Here is a 22,962-nt window from a genome sequence, read left to right on the forward strand (position 1 = left end):
AGATAGTCATAGAGTTTGCTGTGATATTAAGTTTCTTAGTAATATCAGAAGCTACACCCAGAGTCTCACCAGTGTGACTGCCCAAATGTGATCTGAACAAGGATACCAATGAACATACATGCCAACCTGGATGGAGAGAAGGCCAAGAGGCCTCTACACACAAAACTATAGGCAACTAAGGGAGGCTGGGAATGGGAGAGGTGGCCTTCCTCAGGGAAGAGAAGACCAGCTGGTTGTCCAGTGACAAATGGTCAGCCCTGAAAATATACACACATACATTATAGGTAGCATTATATGGACTGGATGAATAGGTTGTATTTAGGAATATGCATGTATGTACACATACATATATGCATGCAATAATAATTAGTTTTTTTAAAAAGATTCCATGAATTTGAAGGAAAGCAAGGAAGGGTATGTGGGAAAGTTTGAAGGGGAAAATGTTATTAAATTATAGTCTCAAAAATGAAAAAATAAATATGTAACCATCATCTATCACTTTCATAGATGGAATATATATATGTTTGGCATATGCATATGTGTTTTACACACACATGTATGTGTGTGTGTGTGTGTGTTTGTGAGCCTAGATTAAAAAAAACTGTAGTAAAAACTCTCATAAAGACAAATTTAAAACATAAGGATCAAAAGTGTGAATCCCCACTTGCTGTCCCTGTGTCTCCCTTCAGCCCACTGTTCTCTAGGTCCTAGCACCCCATGTACCTCATTCCAGTACCTGTGTCTTGGTTGATGCTGAAAGCTTCCAGGCCAGTGCCAGCCCGTAGGAAGTACTGGAGCTCTCCATCCAAGCCACCATCTTCATCCTGGGCTGTGACTACCATCACCTGGGTCCCTGCAGGGCTGTTCTCCTGCACCTGGCCCTGGTATACGAAGGATGAAAAGTGGGGAGAGTGGAGATTCTCATTTACATCCAGGACTAACACTTCTACGTGGCAGAGGGTCCTTCGGGCTAGAGGCCTCCCACTGTCACTGGCCCAAAGGCTCAGATTGTAACCAGCCCTCCTCTCAAAGTCCAACTCTCTTTCCAAACTCAGAGCTCCAGTCATCGGCTCCACCCGGAAGGTTCCATGGACATCATCCACCAAGATGTATCTCACTTCACCTGCAGGGCCCAGGTCAGGGTCAGAGGCATCTAGGAATGTCAAGACTGTCCCAAGGGGCAGGTCCTCTGGCACCTTCAGCCTACTGTGCTCTGTGATGCACTGGGGAGCGTTGTCATTGGTGTCCTCTAATGTGACTATCAAGTCAGTGACAGAGAAGAGCTGGTGGCCCTTCATGGGCTGGTCCCTGGCCTCTACCTTGAGTATGTACTGAGGCTCTGATTCCCGGTCAAGGTGTCCTGTGACAACCAGCTCCCCAGTGAGTGGGTGGAGAGAGAACTTCTCTGTGGGGGTTAGCAGGGAATAGCGAACCCTCCTGTTGTCTTCTGAGTCAGCGTCTTTTGTCTTCAGCTCTGCAATCGTGGTCCCAACTTCTGTGTCCTCAGAAATGGTGAGCTGGTACCCACCTGGAGGAAACCTGGGTGGGTTATCATTCCAGTCTTTCACAGTCACTGTCAACAGCTTCCAGGAGGACTTCTGGGGAGTTCCCAGGTCGTACACAGTCACATTGAGGACATAGAGGCTGGTGGTCTCATAGTCCAAGGCTGCTGCCACCGTGAGCAGCCCCGTCTTCAGCTCAATGTCAAAACAACCTTCCTCATTGCCATCTGCAATTACATAGACCAGACTGCCATGAAAGCCAGCATCTGGGTCAGTGGCAGCCAGGCGGGCCAAGGGGGTGTTGATAGGAACCTGTTCCAGAATGTCAATGGTCTGGGGGAAGTGGTCCTCAAACTGGGGAGCATGATGGTTGATCTGATAGTTGCTGAGGGAGGTGAATTCCTCTTCACCCAACTCTTGGCCCTGAAGCCCAGCAGACTGGAGGATGGTCTTTGTGATATAGGTCAGCACTCCTGTTTTATCACACTGTACAGGGACCTCAGAGTGAGGATCCTTCACCACAGTGACTTTCAGAGTTGTGGGGGTGGCATAGTTGTTGCCATCAGAGGCTGTAATCTTCAGAGAATAGATGGTGGGTCGAACAGCAGTGGCATTCATAAAGGAGCGTTTGAGAGATATCACCCCCGAGAAATGGTTGAGATGGAAATAGTCTTGTTCGTTGCCAGACACAATTTCATATCTTAGGTTCTGAAGTTCATCCATGTCTATGGCAGACACAGCCATTATCGATTTCCCAACTGGTGCATCTTGACGAAGGGACACAGTACAGTTGACTTCCTCAAACATAGGCTGGTTGTCATTCAAATTCTTGAGCCTCAGAGAAACAGACACCTCCTTCTCCTGGCGAAAAGGAGACCCCCAGTCTGATGCCCGGACCCGGAAGGTATATATTCTTCTCATGAGTTCATAGTCCATAGGTTTAGTGGTGGAGATGACCCCCAAGTAAGGGTCAATAGAGAATGGGACAACTTTGGGGGAAACAATAGAATAGCTGACACATCCATTGTCCCCATGGTCCTGGTCTGTGGCTGTCACAGTCAAAACACTGGTACCAGGAGGGATGTTCTCATCCAAGGTACCTTCATAGGAAGACCTATTGAAGACTGGGGCATGGTTGTTACAGTCCACAATGTCAATAATCACGGTGGTAGTGGCCAGGCCCAGGGAGGTTTTCACATGGAGCTGATACTGGCTTTGCTCATGGAAGTCCACAAGCTTCATGGTGGTGATTAGGCCTGTGCGAGGATTGAGCTTGAATACTGTGTTCCCAGAAGATGGCTTTAGAGTATAACGCAAAGTGGGAAGGGCAGTCGTGACCTTTACCAATGCCACACGACTTCCGGGCGGAGAGAATTCGCTGAGCTTTACTCTGTAAACAGCCTTCTCGAATCTGAGGTTGGTCAGCCTGGAGGGTGGGAAATGGAAGGCCCTGATGGGGGAGTGGGCAAGAGGTCTGCTCCTACTGTGGGCCTGGAAGCTGAGGTTGAAGCCATGAAGGTGTTCTGCCCAGTTAATGTCCCTGACTGCCACCAAGTTGAACTCATTGTCTTGGGCATAGGACTTGAGGGCTTTGAAGTACTTTCCAGGATCACCACTAACCACCTCCAAGGAATCTACTTCAGCTCCGGAGCCATTTGTATCCACTGTGACAGTGGCATAGATGGCACCTTCATCACCATCTGGTGGAGTCATGACCACGGAGGTGATAGCTGGGGGCTTCCTGTGCACAGGCTCCACATGAACTACCAATGCAGCCAAGTTGCCAAACCCGTTGCCCTCTGAGATTTTCCTCATGCGGTCCACAGCCAGCACCTGGAGCTCATACTTCCCTCGCCATGTGACATTCAGTTTCCTGGCCACAGTGACCACCCCACTAGTGGGATGGATGGCAAACACCTCTGACCTGGCATTAAAGGCATAATAGAACTCAGAGTTCTGGCCCAGATCGGCATCCGTGGCAGTCACTTTGCAGATGGGGCTCTTGAGGGGCACGTCCTCAGAGATGGTGACTCTGTAGGAAGGTGGGGAGAAGAGGGGCTTCAGGTCATTCTGGTCCAGGATGTGGACTACCACTCGGGTCAGCGCTTCAAACTCCAGGCTCTTGTCTGAGGCTTGCACTATGAGCGTATAGCTGTCTCGAACCTCCCTGTTGAGAAGCGCTGTGTTGCTGCTCTTGGTCCTTATTCTAAGAAAGCAGAAGTTGCCCACCACATACTCCTCAGTCTTGAACACTCCAGCTGCATCTCCAGAGATGATCCGGTACTTCACCATCCACTGGGGATCCGCCAGGTACATGCCCATCTTCACTGGACTCTCCACATAGGTCTTGGGAGCAGAGTTTTCATAGATGGTGGCATTGTACAGGGAATGTGTAAAGCGCCAAGCCAAGGGAGGAATGGTTTCTTCTAGGGGCTTTTCACAGACCACATGGTGGAGCAACAGAATGGCTAGACCCAGCAGGACAAGAGTCATGATGAAAAGCTCCTAAATAAAAAGAGGGAAAAGGTTCAAGTTGGTGAGGAAACAGCTCCTATCGCTGTGGTTCTTTCTATTTAAAAAGCATATATTAATTGCATTTAATAACTGGTTTGATTATGACAAAATTTTCATACATAAATATAATGTATGTGAATTATGTTTACCCTCTTTTATTCCTTCTCTCATTCCCATAGGTCCTCTTCCTCAACAGTGCAAGGGAGGATGCAGAATAAAAAGCATAGCTATACCTGCTCCCCACCCATTGCTGTGGACAGAGCCTCCATCTGACTTATCCTGTGTCAGAACACAGACAGCAGGAGATAGCCTCTCAGGGGCCTCCTGTGGATATATTCTAGTTCTGACACTCATTGGTCCCCCCAACCAAAACCTCTGTGGATACCTTGCGAAGGTAAAATTGTTCCAACTCTTAGCCAAGGATCTAAGCTTAGCAGTTTCTCTTGATAAGACCCCTCCACTGGTGCTGAGCTAGAACCAAACTATAGTGCATCTGTGTACACAGGGACTACAGGAAAGCACCACCACCAAAATCTCAGACCTGGCACTAGGCTACCTAGATCTCAACCCCAGCTCCCCATTTGCTAGATGGGTAGCCCTCCAGCAAGTCCCTGACCTCCATAAACCTTGATTCCTTATTCTATGACATAGGCCTAAAAACAGTATCTAGATGGCACTGGAGAAGATGGCCCAGTGACTAAGAGTACATACTGCTCCCAAAACCCACATTAGGTGGTTCACAGTTCCATCTGTCTCCAGCTCCAGGGAACCCAACATCATCTTCTGGCCTCTGCAAGTACCCACAGTCACTTGCACAAACTCACACAGACACATACATACACATATAGAAAAAAAAAACATTTAATATATATGTTAGTGTATTATTTAGGGTTGAAGAGTAGAGTGCTCATCTAACATGCATGAGTCTCACTCAGGGGTGGGGTGGTGCATTCCTGTAATCCCAACACTGAGGAGATACAAGCAGGAGGATCAGAAGTTCAAGGTTCTTTACATAGTGAATTTGAGGCCAGGCTGGGCAACATGAAACCCTATCTTTAAAAACAGTGTGTGGGTGGTTCTATCTCATAGCAGTGTTGTGTAAATTAAAGGGAAAAATGAAGGTGAGTGATCTATCGGGGAGCCAGTATGTAGTAAATTTTGACAAGATTAGCCATTATTAATGGGAAGGGTGAATTCAGGGACTTGCATAGATCAGGAAACAAAGCAGGAGTTAAAATGGAGCTCCTATAGTCACAGGCTGGGCTGCTTCCTCTGTCCCAGGCTTAGGGACACCTAGCCCACCCCTACTCACTATGGACAGAGGTTTACTGGAGATAGACGCTGGGAATGTCATATCCCAAATGGACCTCAAAGGGGCTCTGTCTTCATGTGCAAACGGGCAAGGAGTTCCATTCTGGGGATGGGTCTTACCCCAGCTCACATGGCAAAAAAACAAAACAAAGAAAAAAAAAACTATTCTGGGGGTGCAGCTTGCCCCAGCTCACATATGGGTGGCCAGGTCTGAACTAGTCCAAGAAACTGGTTCTCCTTAAACTAACCTCCTGGATCCTCTGTCTTCTCCACTGACTTGCCGTGTCCCATAGACCTGAGCCTGCGCCAAAGAACCAGGGGTAGAAGCCGATTTGGGAGCCCAGTGAGAGGGCTGAAGTCGGGTCTGCCCCTGGGAACCCCATTCCCAGGAACACCCTGGCTGTGGGCCATGTGTGAAGCATTCCAGGGTAAGACGGGACAGACTCGTTTTTCTGGTTATCTCGCTCTTCAAAGGCACCGAATAGTTAAACTTCCAGGGCAAGGGGGAAAGGAGGAGGGAGCCAAGTCATCTCAGAGTCCCCAGTGAACAGGGCACAGGGTTCCCTGACAGCCTGCAGGAAATGTTTTGAGATGGGAGGCGGGAACGGAAAAGCCCACCTGACCCGGGTTCTGGAAGCCTGGGGCAGAAGAGGGGCAGAATCTAGCCCACCCTTCGAGCTTCACCACCTCAGTCTGTCACTTAAGAGCTTGTTGGGGTGCCTAGAGCCCAAGCATCTCTGCAAAAGGACACCGGACAGAGGTATCCACCCATACTTGGGGGTCCACAAACCAGTGTTCCTCACCCTCCTGGCCCCCATTCTTACCTTATTCTGTCCTGCAGCCCCAGGCAGAAGCCATACAGGACTACCCTCCAGCCCCGCGAGCAGGAGGAGAGCCCGAATCACGCAGGTCCCTGCTCTCACAGGATGGCGTGGTCTCTGAAGTTGAAATGCCAGAAGGAAGGAACCCTTACCCCAGTATCGGATCCTCAGCTCAGGCAGCCAGGTGCTTGCAGCCCGCCCTGGCTGCTCTGCTTGCCCCGCTGTGCAGGGCGCTTCCTGTTCCCCTGGGTCAGCACCAGCAATGGGCAGGTCCCAACAAGAGCAGGCTCAGCCAGCATAGGCGCCAAACCGACCCGTTAAGATGCACTGTACGGATGAGGTGGCCACGGGGTCTCCCTGGGGGATGACAGACAGAGAGATGCACCCTGTGGGCTTGATGCATGTGCCCACATGTAATGTATAGGACCCACAGAGAGCCACGGTGGGCAGGCAGCCTGTGGAGGAAGGGCCCTGTGCCTACAGGGCGGTTTCCTGGAATCTGGTCCCAACAGGTGAGCATGCTCGCAGGGTGTAGAGGCACCCAGGCCTCCCTGTCGTACCCTCCAAGCTTCTCATACCCAGGAGCACTACATGAGACTTCTTGTTAAAAAAAAAAAATACACAGCAATTCATATCTTCGTATCATTTGCCAGTTAAATTTTTACAGTCAATTTTTTCTAATTTTCCCATAAATCTTAGATTATGATCTAATCACCTTAGGATGGCTTATAATGTCCTGGAACCACCTGACAATGTCGTCACACCATTCCCCGAGCTATTGCTATCCTGGCACTGCCTTTTCCCTTTGCAAACACATTAAGTGGGGAGCTGCCCCAAGACCTTTGATTTTTGTGGCTTTTTTTTTCTTGGAACTCGCTCTGTAGACCAGGCTGGCCTCGAACTCACAGAGATCTGCCTGCATCTGCCTCCCGAGTGCTGGGATTAAAGGCGTGAGCCACCAATGCCCGGCGATTTTGTGGCTTCTTAAGCCTCTCACTTCTTGACATTTGCTTTTCATCTCATGTTGCCTCCTAACCTCCGTTTGAAACAGCCAGCCCATACCTCTTGTTACTTCAGGGTCTTTATCTTCAACCTGTTTGTCCAGTGACTATCCTCACCCACTGAACACTGGGCTCCACAAAGACCAGGGCTTTGTGCTCCTTGTTCGGGGTGGGATCCCCAGTGTGTGCAGAGATCAGTTCTGGGTGCACACCAAGTTCAATTGCTATCAGCTAAAAATGAAAGTTCTGGACCTAGGAAAAATCATGAGAGAAGAAAATGGAACTAATCTTTGGAGATGGTCCCCTCCTTTCAGAAGTGGGAAAATATGGGGCTTGAGAGACAGCCTGGAAGTTAAAAGCACTTGCCAAAATTCCAGGAGACCAGGGTTTGGTTCCTAGCTCTCATAGCTGGTGGCTCACAAGCACTTGTAACTCTGGCTATAGGTGACCCAACACTGTCACCTGAACTCATGAGAACAAACCCACATACAGACACATAATGAAAAATAAGCTGTCATTTTTTTTTAAAGGAGGGGGAGGAAAATAAAGTCCCAAAGGAAGAAAGGGATTTGCCCAAAGTCACAGAGTGAGGATGACAGCCAGGGACTTTCCTCCATCTGGGCCACCAGAAAGTGATGCTGTGTCTTCTGAGGGCCCCAGTTCCAGCGCCATCCCTCGGCCAAAGGTATTGCTTTGAGTCTTCTACTTGACCTCTGGGAACTTGTTCTCCCTGTCTGGAAGATGAGCTGGTAAGAACTTCTTACCCACTGGGTTTTATGAAAAGGAAGGAAAATTGTGAACATGAATGCACTGACCACAGTGCCTGGTGCCTTCATACAACCTGGTGAGTGCTTCATTCTCAATGAACCAAGGCCTGGGATGGGGAGGGGTTGGGGCCCACTGACATCTCTGGAGAGAGTCCAGCCTATGCCCCATTGGAACAGGATGCAGGTCTATGCTCGGCTCTCAGCTTGCTGGCCTCAATCCATGCTGTTCTGGAAGGTTGCTAGCAGGTACTTGTCTGGGGTGGGGCCTGACGCTCCCCAGCTGCCCAGGCCCAGACAGACAGGAAGGGAACACAGGCTGAGGGGCTCACTTTGGACTATCATGTGGAGAATGTCAAGTCATACACATCTGTTCATGAATAAAACCCTGTGAGGATCTATGTACAAATCCCAGCCCCACTTTGCAAAAGAGGGCCAGCTGTGTGGCCTCAGGTGATGGCTTGCCTTCGCTGATCCTCAGTTTTCCCAGTTTATGAGAATGAAGTCAGGGAGAACACAGCTGTGAGACCTGGTTTTCCGTGCCAGCACATCTCAGAAACAGGCTCATCCTATTAACAGTGGGCCTGGAGATAAGGAAGACTTTCAGGTACTCTCCTGTCCATATCTGATCTGAATCTGCTCATCTGCAACATAATGCCACCCGGTTGTTTGTTTGCTTGCTGGTTTTAGTTTTCAGATTTTCACTCATCCTCTTACATTTATTGATGACAGAGAGAGAGAGAGAGAGAGAGAGAGAGAGAGAGAGAGAGAGAGAGAGAGAGAAGAGGGGAGGAAGGGAAGGGAAAAGAAGAAGCTATAGCACATGTGTGGAGATTAGAAGCCAACTTTCAGGAGTGGGTTCTTTCCAGCCATGTGGATTCTGGGGAACAAACTCAGGTTATCAAGCTTGGCAGCAAGTATCTTTGCATGCTGAGCCATCTCACCTGCCCTGGCTTGTTTTCATGAGACAGGGCCTCATGTAGCCCCCAGGCTGGCCTCAAACTTACTCTGTAGCCAAGGGTGGCTTTGAACTTTCGATCCTCCTGCCTCTACCACCCAAATTCTGGGATCATGAGAGTGCTCCAGCACACCCAGTTTATGCAGCATTGGGACTGGAACCAAGGGCTTTGTGCATGCTAGGCCAACACTCTTCCAACTAAGCCATATTCTCAGCCCTGCTGGTATAGGATTTTAAGTAGCCATGACTCTGGTCATCCTATGATTCAGCTCCCAGGTCCTCAGAACACTGCTTCCAAGGCACTAAACTGGTCACCACTGATCCAGAGTGTCCCAGAAAATGAAGTGATCCCTGTCCCTGGGGAAAGCAAGCAGTCTGAGCTGCACTTGTGGAGAGCTGCAGAATTGTAAAGTCCCTCTGGTTCATTCAGGCATGGCTCTTTGAACTACACACACAGAGGCAGCTCCCCCCCCCCCGCCCCCGAAGTTAAATGAGCCTCCCAGAGTCTTGAGAGATATCTCTGGCTATGGGTCTATCTATGCACCCACCAAATACTGCATAATACTTAGGTCAGATCTCAGAGAAGGCCCCCAGAAGCCTGGAATCTGTCACCCAATCACTGTGTGGCCTCAGCCACACACATCAGCGCCTCCCCACAGACCTCTTTGTAAGTGGTATGCATATTAGGGGCAGTGAGGTGAGTGTGGCTCTATGGTTCCAGAGTTGTCACTTACTTTGAAGGCAGAACTTTCTTTTCCTAATAGAATAGGGCTGGACAGGTGAATATAAGCAGACTGAAGATGACGGCATTGTTAGAAACGAGGCTGTTGCCTGTGCCCTGCCTTCATCCTTGCCCCTCATCCAATAGGGAACTCCGGGGCTGAGCAGCATTCTGGAGGACCCCTAAGAGTCCTTTACACTCCAGCAAGCTGGCTGTGCTTGCCCAACATCCTGGGTCCTGTCAAAAAATGTCTGGGGACATCTGGTCAGGTGTGCTGTGATCTTCACGCCTGTCATGGCAGATGCAGCAGCCCATGTGTGGTGTGTCACTTTAAACTCCAGGAGTCTGTGACTCTGACTAATGTCTTTTCTATGAGGTGATTGATGGATGAATCAAAGCCAGACTGAGCCTCAACTGAAGGAGCACCAGGAAGTGGTCCTGCCATTCCCAGAAACACCCAGCATGGAGCAGAGGGACATCTGTCCCTGGCCAACACCTCCATTTTATAAACCTTAATTTTTAAGTTTTCATACATGTATGCATTCTATGTGGAGGTCCTCCACACCTCCTACCTCCCTTATTCTCACCCCTTTGACCTCCAGACAATTTCATTCCTACTTTTATGTTATATGAACATAGATGGTTTTATGACTACATTAAAATCTAAGAACCACAAAGGAGAGGAAAAACCTAATTTTTCATACGATTATCTCCAGTTTCATTTATTGTCCTACAAATGCCATAACTTTGTCCTTGTTTGTGACTGAAAAATCATCCCCTTGTGTGCACACATTTTCCTTGTCCATTCTCTGTTGACAGGTGACAGGGTTGGCTCTCTATCTTATCTATTGTGAGCATTGCTGCAGTGAGCGTGGTGTACGAGGGTTTGTGACATGTTGACTAGGTCCTCTGGGTAAATCCCAGGAGTGGTAAAGAGCTGGGTCATGTGGGAAATAAAACTGGATGTCCATGTGCAGAAGGATGACACCACATTCCTCACCGTCTCTCTGAGTGAAAATTGTTTCCAAATGGATCTAAGACCTTAGCCTAAGAACCAAAACTCTGAAACCATTAAGGGGAAGGAAAAAGTGTTGTGATGTAGGCAAAAGTAGAGATTTTCTGTGTAGATCTCTGATGGCCAACAGCTCCCTTTTCTCAGCACATGGCTGATGCTAGGGAGCCATGTCCTCCAGCAGGTAAAGCCACTCATTGCCAAGCCCAAAAACCTAAGTTCAGTCCTTGGGACCCACACAGCAGAAGGAGAAAGCTAACTTCCATAAGTTAGCCTCTGATCTCCACACGTCTCCTGTGGTCTGCACGCTTGCGCCCGCGCGCGAGCGCGCGCACACACACACACACACACACACACACACACACACACACACACACAAGCAAATACAAATATGAATAAATGCTATGAATTGAAGGAGGAAGGGAAGGAAGGTGGGCAGACACTTGCCTTTTACTCCAGCTCTCAGGGAAGGGAAACAGGCTGACATGGCTGCCCAAGACACACTTCCCCCAGTTGCAGCAGGGGCTGGCCCCTGAACAGACTCCCCACTTCTGGAACCTGGTGTATCTATGTACCCAAGCTGCAGGAGTGCTGGCTGATAGCTCAGGTGCTGTTTAAACTTGAAGAGCCTTTCAAGAAAGGACAAGTCCCCCTCAGGCTTCACTCCTCAGCACCATCAGAGACTATCTTCCTCTCACCAAACCCAGTGCAACAGCAGTGAACTCGGTGTTGCCAGCATTCTTGGTCCTCCTCCTCCTGCTGCCTCTTTTGCTCTGGACATTCTGTGCTTGGGATGGTTCTAGTGGCATTCAAGAGGAAATCCTAAATGTATTGTTTGCTATAGTGGAGGCGGGACCGATGAGCTGGGAGCGTGCCTTCAAAACAGACTGGAATCTCTAAGTTCTGCATAGCTGTTATCCAGGAAGGCTAATTTTTTCATCCTTCCTTCCTTCCTTCCTTCCTTCCTTCCTTCCTTCCTTCCTTCCTTCCTTCCTTCCTTCCTTCCTGTTTTTCCTTGGTAGTAGAGAGCCATTGAATATGTTTGAGAACAAGCAGGAATATGTTTTAGGAAAACTAATCTACCATTAGAAGACTCTCCTTCCTCTGAATGCTGGGCAGGAGCTCCTGCTTTGTCATCTAAGCTAAAGGGAATTCTCATCCACAAAACTCAGAGGAACACTAGATCCACCTGTCATTTTGCAGGCAACCACTACTGAGTGTTCTTGTAAAACCCAAAGGCCCTTCCTTGCCTTTGTGTGTGTAGAAGACAGCCAGTGGTTGGAACCACACAGACGGGTCACATGACCTTGAAAAAGCCACCAGACCTGTCATGGGCCTTAGTTTATGTGTAAGCTGGTGATGATAAGAGCTGTTCTGACCCACTTCTCAGGGCTGCAGGAGGACAGATGGAATGACAAGAGATGCACAGAGGGAAGGGGCAGGTGGCACCCCTTAGGACCAGCAATGTATGGAGATTGCAGCATGCCCAGAGGCTGTTTCAGGGTAAGATCCATAAGCATCGGATCCACCCACCCCTGAGAATGGAAGGAAGAACAAGCACCCAAAAGGAAACTGGCAGAGTAGGCAGCATGCTTGCCTCGCTTGTAAGAAGGCCTAGGTTCCATCCCCAGAACCACAAATGAGCTTTTTTATCATTTGAAGAAAAAAATCTATTTATTATTTATAGAGATAGGGTCTCGTATATTCCAGGCTGGTTTTTAATATACTACATAGCCGAGTATAACCATCAACTTCTGATCCTCCTGCCTCCATCTCCTGAGTTTTGAGAGTACAGACACACACACCCCTAGTTCTATGATGATAGGGATTGAATCCAGGGCTTTATCAATCCTAGATAAGTACTCTACTATCTGAGCCCCATTTCCCAAGCCTCTAAGACAGTGTGTTAATAGACAATAAAATGCCCATCCTCATACTAATGTTATGCTAAAGTATAACAGTTAGTTTATAACTATACAGTTATTGTAAATTTTTTTTTACAGAAAAGGCCCCCAAAGGATTTATACCTGGGATCCCCAAGAGTTGGATTGCAATGGGGGACATATAAAGGAGGCTAAGCATTCTCAGGTATGAGAGTTTGGGAGAAGAAAAAGGATAAATGGGAGATGGCATGACTGTGGATTTTTGTATGGGGGTTTCTGTTGCCAGATTCATTGACTGGGTCATTCAGTGCTCATGAAGTAGAACCCTCTACCTGGAGTCCTGGAACAAAGGATGAGAGGAGCTGAACTTCTGCCACGGGGGACTACATTCTTGTGGGGGCAAATGCCTTCTTGTGGAAAGGGTGTAGGGAGATGATATTCATGTATCATTCTGCGCTAGTGAGGTAGAGCCATGTTGGGTGGGAGGAGGAGACTTCTCTCCTTGGAATTTGGAAGGACAAGTGACCTGGGTGCAGGATGCTGTCAGAGTGGGGAGGATAGCCATGTGGCCATCTTAAGGAAGAGAGTTCCTGGACAAAGACACAGGTGATGCAAAGGCGCCGAGGCAGGAGTAAGGGGGCATGCGGAACACTGGAAGGAGCATGGAATGAGGAAGTCTATGTAAGCAGAGAGGTGGTCAGAAGCCTTTGAATCCAAAGAGAGGAGAATGGCACTGTGGGACCTGAGTAGTAGTTACACAGACAAGAGAAAGCAGGGACAGGTGGTGAACCAGTGCCTTGACACTGTGCAGGGGCTGGGGAGTTGGTTCAGGCAGTAAGGTGTTTGCTATGCAATCATGAGGACTTGAATCCGAACTTGAGAACCTATATAAAAAAGCTGGGAATGGTGGAGCACACCTGGAATCCAGCTCTGGGAGGCAGAGGCAGGAGGATGAAGCTCTGGGACTCACTGGCCAGCCAGCCTGGTCTAATCAGTGAGCTCCAGGTCAATGAGAAACCCTGTCTCTAATGATGCAGATGGTGTCCTGGGGAATGACACCCAAGATTTTCCTCTGGCTTCCATATGAACATGTATGCAAACATGCACACACACAGATCCCATGACGCCAACTAGTGGGATCCAGTCCCAATTTTGGCCTGTGACAGATCATCCTGTTGTTTTGTAGTTTTTATAATCCATCATTTTGTTGTTTTATGGTAAGTTATTCACACAACAACTCCAGAAAACTTTTCCCCAAACCTGAACCCCAGCTGCTCTTTCCAAAGCTGGAAGACATGGCCTTGGGGTTTTGGGCGGCTCCAGTTGGCTGGAACTAAGTGGTGAATGCTTCTGGTGGCATTTACAGTTGTCCCTCCTTAATTCCAGTTTGCATGTGGAAGAGAAAGGAATTGTGTTCCCATGTTTCTCTCCAACCTAAGGAGAGGGAAGAGCCCAGCTACAGCCACGCCACCTGAATATGTCCAATCTCATTTAATAACAGAAGTTAAGCAAGGCCAGACCTGGTTAGGACTTGAGTGGGAGAAAGCCAAGCCCAAGAGAGCCACCCATTTTCCCTGCAGCAGCTAGACACCCTCCCGTCCAGGAGCCCAACTGAGATTATTGCCTCTTAGGGAAGAGCATCTGTGTGTGAGCTAAAACTGTCTGAGCCAGAGAAAAGCCTGAGCTAGCTGGTCTGCTGAGAAGGGGAAGGACCCTGGAGAGCCAACCATCCCACTCACTGGCCACCAACCACTTTGCCCTTCCAGGTTCTTCTGGCCATCCCTGCCCCTTCAGGTCTCTGTGAAACTCCCGCTGACAGTGATTTTTGAGGTCACACCTTGCAGAGCCCTGCCTGGGATATGCAAACCAAGGCTCTACAGACAGAGCCCCCTCCCCACGAGGTCTGAGTTTGAACTCAAAGACACATCTACAACTTCAACTGTGCAGCATCTGACCAAAAAAAAAAATGACCAGAGGGCCCAGGACACGCCAAGGTCTTCCCCTAAAATTATAAGATAGACCAACTCTGTAGGAGTGGGAGAGCTTTTTCTTCAGGGGTGGGGTGGGAGGGGGGCTCATTATGTAACCACAACTGGCCTGGAACTCACTACACAGACCAGGCTGACCTTGAACTAACTCCCAGAGATCTGCTTGCTTCTACCTCCCAGTGCTGGGATTAACAGCATTCACTGAGAGCTTTGTAAAAAAGAGCACAGAAAGTTGGGTGATGGCGCATACCTTTAATCCCAGCACTCAGGAGGCAGAGGCAGACCGATCTCTGTGAATTTGAGGCCAGTTTGGTTTACAGAGTGAGTTCCAAGACAGCCAAGTCTACACAGAGAAACCCTGTCTTGAAAAACAAAACAAAAAAAGGGGCACAGAAGCCAGGTGTGATGACACACACAAAGCATTCAGCTAGAAGGACTAAGTTCAAAGAATTCATTGCACAGCACAGTGGCACCCCAGCACTTGGGAGGTAAAGGCAGGAGTATCAGGAATTTAAGGTCATCCTCGGCTACATGGTAGTAAACTCAAAGCAAACCTGGGCTACATTAGACCCTGTCTCAAAACAAAATAGAGAGAGGAGAGTAAGAAAGAAGGAAGGAAAAACAGGGAGAGGGAGGGAGGGAGGGAGGGAGGGAGGGAGGGAGGAGGGAGGGAGGGAGGGAGGGAGGGAACAGAGTAAAACACAGAGGCCAGCCAGCCCTACTGTACAGGCCACCACACATCCTATGCTTCTCACGTTTGATTCAGCAAAACCCTTGGCAAAAGTGTTGAGTCTCAGACACACAGACCTCAGCTTCTGACCTGGGTGGCCTTGGATAACTTAATCGGCAGGCCTGTCTGTCTTCATCTCTTAGGATGGCTGTCATCAAAAAGACTAAAGACAACAAGTGCCGGTGAGGGTGTGAAGGAAGAGAAGCTCCGTGCACGTTGCTGGTGATGTAAGCAGCCGTGATGGAAAACAGCAAGGAGGTTCCTCAAAACACTGCAAATAGAACCAACATATGGCAACCCACCTCTGGGCGAGTATCCAAAAGAAACGAAATCAGTCGGCCCACCCACATTCACTGCAGCACGTTTGGGACGCCCAATGGAAACAACCCACGTGCCCATCTCATGATGAGTGGGTAAAAACAATGTAGTCTGTATACATGATGGAATACTACTCAGACTTTTAAAAAAAGGAGGGGGGGGTGGCAAGCTCACTGACCAGGTAAAGGTGTTTGACACCAAGCCTGAAGATTTGTGCCAATGAAGTGGAAGGAGAGAACTGACCCCACAAAATTGTCATCTGACTGCCACATACTTCCTGTGACATGCATGGATACACAAAATAAATAAATAAAAATGTGATTAACATTAAAAATAAATAGATAAGATAAAACAAAACTTTATGCAACTGTATTGTTGAGATTTCATGGGCTCAGCATCCCTGTAATGTATAAAAGGCTCTTGTCTCACAAGTGTGACCTGTATAATGACAGCACCAGTTGATGTAACAACACGGATACAGGAAATTTCACAAGGCCCCAACCCCTAGATGAAGAGCTACAGGCTACCAATGGCAGATGAGCGAGGAAGAATTAATTTTCTCCAGGTTATCTTTTCTGACAGGCTATCCAATCCCAGTAGACAGCCTTACATGCATGTACAAACAGGCAACACTAGATAGATTCAGTAGTGTGTGTGTGTGTGTGTGTGTATGAGTGTGTATGCATGGTGTGTGTATGTATGTATGTATGTGCCTGTGTGTGCGAGCACGTGTGTGTGTGTGTGTGTGTGTGTGTGTGTGTGTGTGTGTGTGTGTGTAATTAAGAAGAGGTCATGATTTTGAGAGGTAGTGGAGGGCACAGAAGCAGTCAGAGAAGGAGGATGGAAATGATATAAAGTACTCATATGGAATTCTCAAAAACAATCGAATTAAAAACTAAGATTTTTTGCTGGGTGTTGGTGGCGCACGCCTTTAATCCTAACACTAGGGAGGCAGAGGCAGGTGGATCGTTGTGAGTTCGAGGCCAGCCTGGTCTCCAGAGCGAGTGCCAGGATAGGCTCCAAAGCTACACAGAGAAACCCTGTCTCGAAAAAACAAAACAAAACAAAACAAAAAATTTGCCTGGTGGTGGTATATGTCTTTAATCCCAGTACCAGGGAGGCAGAGGCAAGCTGATCCTGTGAGTCTGAAGCCAGCCTTATCTACAGAATGAGTTCCAGAACAGCCAAGGTTATACAAAGAATAAACAAAAAAATGTTAAGGAAGAAAGAAGGCCCATCGTTCCTAAGAAGACAGAGGAAACTGAAGGGCATCACGATAGGTGAAATAAAACAGACATGGAATGCCAATGCTGCAGGTCTCACTCACAGGGATGCTCTGAAAAGGTTGAACTAACAAACTCCCAGAGTAGAATGGCTGTTACTAGAAGCTCTGAGCGTGGGAGGCAAGAAATGTTGGTCAAAAGACACCAGTTAGGAGTGAATCAGGAGATCCATTGTGCATTCATAATGAACTATAGCTGGTCTTGGCAGTGCACACCTGTAGACCCAGCTATTAAGGAGGTTGAGGCAGGAGAATCACAAGTTCCAGGCCTGCCTGGAGTAAGGAGTTCAAGGCCAGCTGGGGCAACTTAGTAAGACTGTCTTAAAATAAAAGTAAAAAGTGAACTGAAGTGTAGCTCAATAGAGAGTGCCTACACACACACACACACACACACACACTATATCCTTGAAAATTACTAGGAAAAGATTTTACATGTTCTCACTACAAACACATGTAGTTTTCATTTAGTTTTATTGGTTTTTAAAAAAATAGGACTAAGGAAGATTTTGGTGTCAGAATTCTTGCCTGGCATGCACAAAGCCCTGTGTTTGATCCCACAGCCACAGAATTATCTCTTAAAGTAGAAAACTGTGTGTGTGTGTGTGTGTGTGTGTGTGTGTGTGTGTGTGTGTGTGTGTGTTAGAAAATAGATACAGGCTGTCCCCAGATGGTTCAGCAGGTAAAATACTTGCCTTGCAAATGTGAGGACCTGCGTTTGGATCCCCAACACCTACCTAAATGTCAGGCGCATGTGACAGCCCTCCTGTAATCCAGGGCTTGGTCGGTTGATAAGGGATCCTCAGATCAAAGCGGCTAGTTAACCTCCCTGGATTAGCAAACTCGGGTTCAAGTGAGGGACTCTGTCTTAATATATAAGGTGGAGAGCAGCAGCATCTACTACTGGCCTCCATGTGTACACACACAGAAGAGCATGTGTGTTCACACGCATGTGAGCACTCAGCACACACTCACAAAGATGCAAGCTGAATTTTCCTCAGGTGACTGTTCTGCAGCTTGGGGTCAACAACTCACATTGAACATTGGGCACATGAGTGACACTTAAATCACTGTCTGAATACTGTCTTTTGCAGTTGTAAACTGCCGAGAAGACTATGCTAAAGAGATTGGAGAGTGCGGCCTCTTTGACTTCTTCAGCATCTCTGATTTCCAGGCTCTGCTACCCGAAGCCTCAGTTTTCCCACTTACCTCCCTGGGGTTTGGGGACCTGAAGGATTTAGTGTGAAAAGAATTTGGCAAGATGCCAGGCTGCTGAAGTAGCTGACAGGTTGAAGTCAGTACTATCGAAGTACAAGCTCAAAAATGTGTGGAATTCAGAATTCTCTGAACATCACTGGCCATCAATGTGCCCAGGAACCCTTTGTGGGAGCAGCCCCAGACACATGCTCGTACATACATGCAAGCATGCACACACGCACATGCACACACACACCTGCAGGCCCGTGACACTCCTCTTTTTGCAGTGATTTGTTTCAAAGGTGAAGAAGCAGCCTGAGAGATAGGAACTCTTCCAGGGTCTCCGAGGGGACAGAAAATAAAGGGCATGAAAAGAGGAGGTGCCAGACATGGACTGAAGTCTCATCTCCTTGCCAAGCCTGTACACAGTGCTGAATTCCATCCTCAGCATGAAAACATGAAGAGAGGGAGGGAATAAGACAGGAGAAGGAATGGGAGAGAGAGAAGGAGGGAGGGAGAGGGGGAAGGAGAGAGTGAGGGGGAAGAGAGAAGGGAGAGGAAGAAGAGAAGGGAAGGGAAGGAGGGAGGGGAAGAAAAATGAGAAGAGAGATGAGAGGTGGGCGGGGCAAGGGAGGGCAGATGTGGGGAGATATTATTCTGGCCATTTAAATGGCTTCCGGTGACGGCCCTCCTGACCCTGTGTGTTCTCTGTGGATGTGCAGGGTACCTTCTCTGGTCTATTTCCATCATCTATAAATGAACTAAGACAGTACAATCCCCCTCTGCATCCAGAACTGGATACATTGCCTGCTCTAGGGCCACCTACTCCCCCACCCCCCACCCAGATACAGAGAGTGGATGCTGTGCCTTGTCCTTACTCCTTGCCACAAGCCGCTTGGTGATGTGGCCACTCCTTGCCAGGTTCTACCTCCTATTCTGGCACAGGTAGGACCAGGGAGGTATGTTGTGGTGGTCACGTACAGACTTGAGTCTTGCCTTGGCCCACAGCTGGTTGGTGACTTTCAGCCAATGAGGGGGACCTGACTGAGCCTCAGTCTTTTTATACATCAACCAGGAAGTAAGCATCAGACTGTTAGGAGAGCAAAGCAGGATGGAATGTGGACATCACAATGCCATGCCCGGGACATTCATGAGGTCATTGTTGTGACCCAAATGATATGGTTGTCATCAGAGGGACTGAGTAATCACTGAGCAGAGTCCCTCATTCTGTATAACCCAACATCCATAGGATGAGCCCCTATTCTCCTACCTCTCTGAGCCAACTGTCCCATGAGCCATCGTTAGTGATGCACTGGGGACCAGTGAAGGGTGGAGATATGTAGTTCTCAAAGGAAGATGGCATTGACTGAACATTTACTGTGGTGAGCAAGTGACACATTTCATCTCCAGCAACCCGAGATTAGCTTTCTTTTGGAAAAGACATTGATGAGGGCCAGAAAGATGGCCCGGCAGGCAAAGGTGCTTGCCGCCAAGCCTGACAGACTGAGTTTTATCGCAAGAACCCACACAGTGGAAGGGGAGAACCTACTTCTCCGAGTCGTCCTCTGACAACCACATGTATTCAGTGGTGCACGTGCACAAACACAGACACACAAAAGCCACTGATGGCACTCACATAGGTGACCCACCTTTCCAATCCCACAACCAAGCTAGGAGTAAAACTCATCACCTATTTGTCTAACAGTTGCCCAGCCTGTCTGTTCATGCCCATGGGTTGGAAAGAGCCACCAGGAAGGGAGAGGCTCTGTGGTCCCTCCCCCACACCAGGGATCCTAAAACCATGGGACTGCTCACACCGACAGATTCTCAGCCAAGCCTCTGTGTCCAATCCTCCCTTGAGCTCCCTTCTCTCCAGCCTGGCCCTGCCCAGCCTTCGGTCCATCTGTCCTGTCCCTCCCCTGAGAAGGGCAGCTTAGGACAGAGCCAGGCAGGCGGGCAGGTCACAGCAGGTAGAGAGCGGTCTTTTAGCAAGGAGGAAAGACTGCATGCAGGGCCAGAGGCTCCAGGTGAGTGAGGAGTGACTTTGGAGCATCCTCCATTGACCCAAAGGTGCTGAACCCCTGACTACACCCCTTCACTCCAAGACTCCATACACCCCAATTTCCCTTATGCACCCTAAGTGTGTGTTCTTTCTGACCATCTACAGACACAAGATTCAACAGATCTGCCGGGCAAGCCTGTGCTCTGTGAAGCAGGCTGCTGTACTAACCAGGGGTTAAAACATAAATATTCCAGCCGCACCCAGATCTATTGACTCAAGATCCTTAGGGGTGGGGCCCAGGAACAGGAGTCTAACAAGTTTCCTGGATGATTTTGGTGGGACTGATCCACTGAACAAGACACATGGCTCTTTCTTTAGGGTCTTCTATTGTGCCATGCCTCATTTGAGAGTCCAGATCCCCCTTGGTGAGGTGGGGGTATGTGAGGAGGGGAAAGACATTGATCTTCGAGGCTAAACAAGAGATTTGAGTATTGTTGTGTTGGAGACCTTTGGTTTTGGATTTGAGAAGCATGATTGGCTAGGGGCATGGGATGGGGTTGCTCAAGTGGGGACACATCTTCTCCACGGGTGATCTTCTGGATGCTCTTGGAGGGTATAGGACCTTGGTGCAGAAGACATGGTAAATCACTCAGAAGAGTGGCCAAGGAAGGGAAAGCAGTTCACCTCATGTGTCAGAAGTTCACCTGTGTTCTGAGCCTGTACCATTTGCATCTGTGTTCAGGCCCCTGGGGCAGTTTTTACCTCCCTGAGGCATTGTCTATCAACCTTCAGACAGTCCCTGCCCACAAATCATGCATGCTCTGCTTGTAATAAATAGAACTGGACCTGAAAACAGAAACCCTCTGCAAATGACTACATAGCTCATGGCCCAACAGGAATGTGAAAAAGCCTTCACCTGGGATTCCTCTCAGGAACAGCATAACTCATCATCATTATCTCTATCCAACAGCCCAAAGAACCAGAGCCAGATGCTTAAGTCAATTGGGGTGTGGTTGTTTAATAGAATACTATGCAGCCAAGAAGGGGAACTGCTGCTGTTCTAGCCAACAGTACAGATGGATCTTGCTCATGGTGTGGATCTGTGTGTGTGTGTGTGTGTGTGTGTGTGTGTGTGTGTGTGTGTGTGTGTGTGTACCCTGTGCTACAGCTAGTATATAAAGTTTAAAACAAGCAAATTGAAGGTATGAGTTAGATTAGGATAAAGTTACCCTCAGAAGTGTGGGGGTAGTTGGTGATTGAAAGGCACACAAAGAGGGGTTTCTGGGTGGAAGTCATGTTCTGTTTACCTTGGAGTTGGTTAGTTTTCACTGAACTGGGTGCTTATGATTCATGCTCTTTTCTGTGTGAATATCATATTTCATTAGAAAGGTTTTTAAACCCTAGTAAGGACTTCAGAGGTGACTTTTATAGGGAAGAAGCCATCTAAACGATGACAGCAGTCTAACTGGCTGTGGATCAAGTGGAGTTTTCTAACTTGGGGATCTTGGACTCTTCCTACCCCCAGGAACCAGGAAGGAGGTAGTTCTCAAAATTAAGCTTATGGGAACAGTGCCAGGTAAGGCAGGGATATGGAAACCAACACTCCGCCATGCCATGCCCAGAGCCTTGCAGCCCACAAAAATCTACTTCCTTAGCCCCAGCCACATTTTACTCCTATACCCTTAGAACTGACAGCTTTTCTAACTATCTGGAGAGCTTGACTCTTACCTAGGGGGTCACAGAAGAGGTGGTCACAGCAAAGCAATCCCAAGATCAAGTTCAGCAACTTCCAATAAACCCACTGGGCCTCCCCCATCATTGGCACTGTGACCGAGTGCACAGCCTGAAAGGGGATGGGGGTGGCGGGGGTGTTGTCATCCTGAGGTGGCAAGCTGGATATGGGTCATGTAATACAAAGAGGCATCTTGCATGGCAAGGGACCTCAGGAGGGCTCCCGGGGGTTGTGACATCTTTTGGCTCTGGTTGGCCCTCTGGTTGCTTTTATTTTATAAGAACTTAGCAGCTACAGCATGGACTTCATGTGCCCCTTTTTGAAAATTTATAATGAGAATTTAAAAAGTTATAATAGACACTGGCTATGCCCTGTGCCAGGACTCCATACAGGGTCCAGCAGGGCTAGGCTACTGGTCTGAATCCAAGAATTTGAGATGCTGGGAGTTGAATCAATTCCCAAGACTTTGGGATCTCCTCCTGGCCCATAGCTGCTGGCACATGGTGTTTGATTAGCATGAGCTGGTGACTGTTACCTGCAACATGTTTGTAATGACAGTGTGTGCCCCACCATCAAGGTGAAAGTGAGTGACCTGGACTACAGGTGGACAGTGATGATCAGAGCAGGAGTGGCCACAGAGCTCACACACATGATGACGGTTCCTACACTACTCTCTGCTTTCCCGGTTGAACTTCCAGGGGTCCAGAGCAACGCAGCTTAGGATCCTTGGGTCCCAAATGTGTTGAGAGAACCCAGGGGAGGGGACAGACAGCTCTGATTCCAGGCACGTGAATACACGCAAGCCAGCACACTCTCACAGGCTGACGTTATCCCACACTGGCGTGTACCATCCTGCTCAGCCTGGCCGTGGGCACAGGAGCCCGAGGAGCTGGTGGAGCTGCTGCTGCAGTAGCTCCTGCCCAGCCTGCCTGGGAAGAGCACTGCTGTGCTCTGGCCACAATGGTGGCCTTGCTCTGGTCACTGTGATCACAGTAGGAAGAAAATTGGGAGTTGGGGCAGGAAGAAGCTGCTGTCCTGGAAGCTCAAAGCTACTAAATGCTCAAACTGAATTCTTCTGGACTGTGGAAGGAAATAGATTTAGAGACAAGTTTTTTAATTAATCCATGGGTAACAATGGCATGTAAGGCCCTGGACTAGCCAAAGGGGAGAGAATACACCTTACCCTTTGAATCTGACCACTGCCTCAAGCAAGTCTTCCATTCTTAGAA

At 48.5% G+C, this 22,962-nt stretch overlaps 1 protein-coding gene across 1 annotated transcript in view; it reads right to left on the reverse strand.

Annotated features, from left to right (window-relative positions):
• Fat2 (FAT atypical cadherin 2) overlaps nucleotides 1-3,995 on the reverse strand; it is a 58,865-nt gene extending 54,870 nt beyond the window's left edge. The window contains exon 1 of the mRNA XM_027427455.2: nucleotides 737-3,995. Within this exon, the coding sequence (XP_027283256.1) occupies nucleotides 737-3,995 (3,259 nt within the window). The remainder of the gene's footprint in view (nucleotides 1-736) is intronic.
• Between the last annotated feature and the right edge of the window lie 18,967 nt (nucleotides 3,996-22,962).

This window comes from Cricetulus griseus, chromosome 7 (assembly GCF_003668045.3).
Source record: "Cricetulus griseus strain 17A/GY chromosome 7, alternate assembly CriGri-PICRH-1.0, whole genome shotgun sequence".
In the NCBI taxonomy this organism is placed as follows: domain Eukaryota; kingdom Metazoa; phylum Chordata; class Mammalia; order Rodentia; family Cricetidae; genus Cricetulus; species Cricetulus griseus.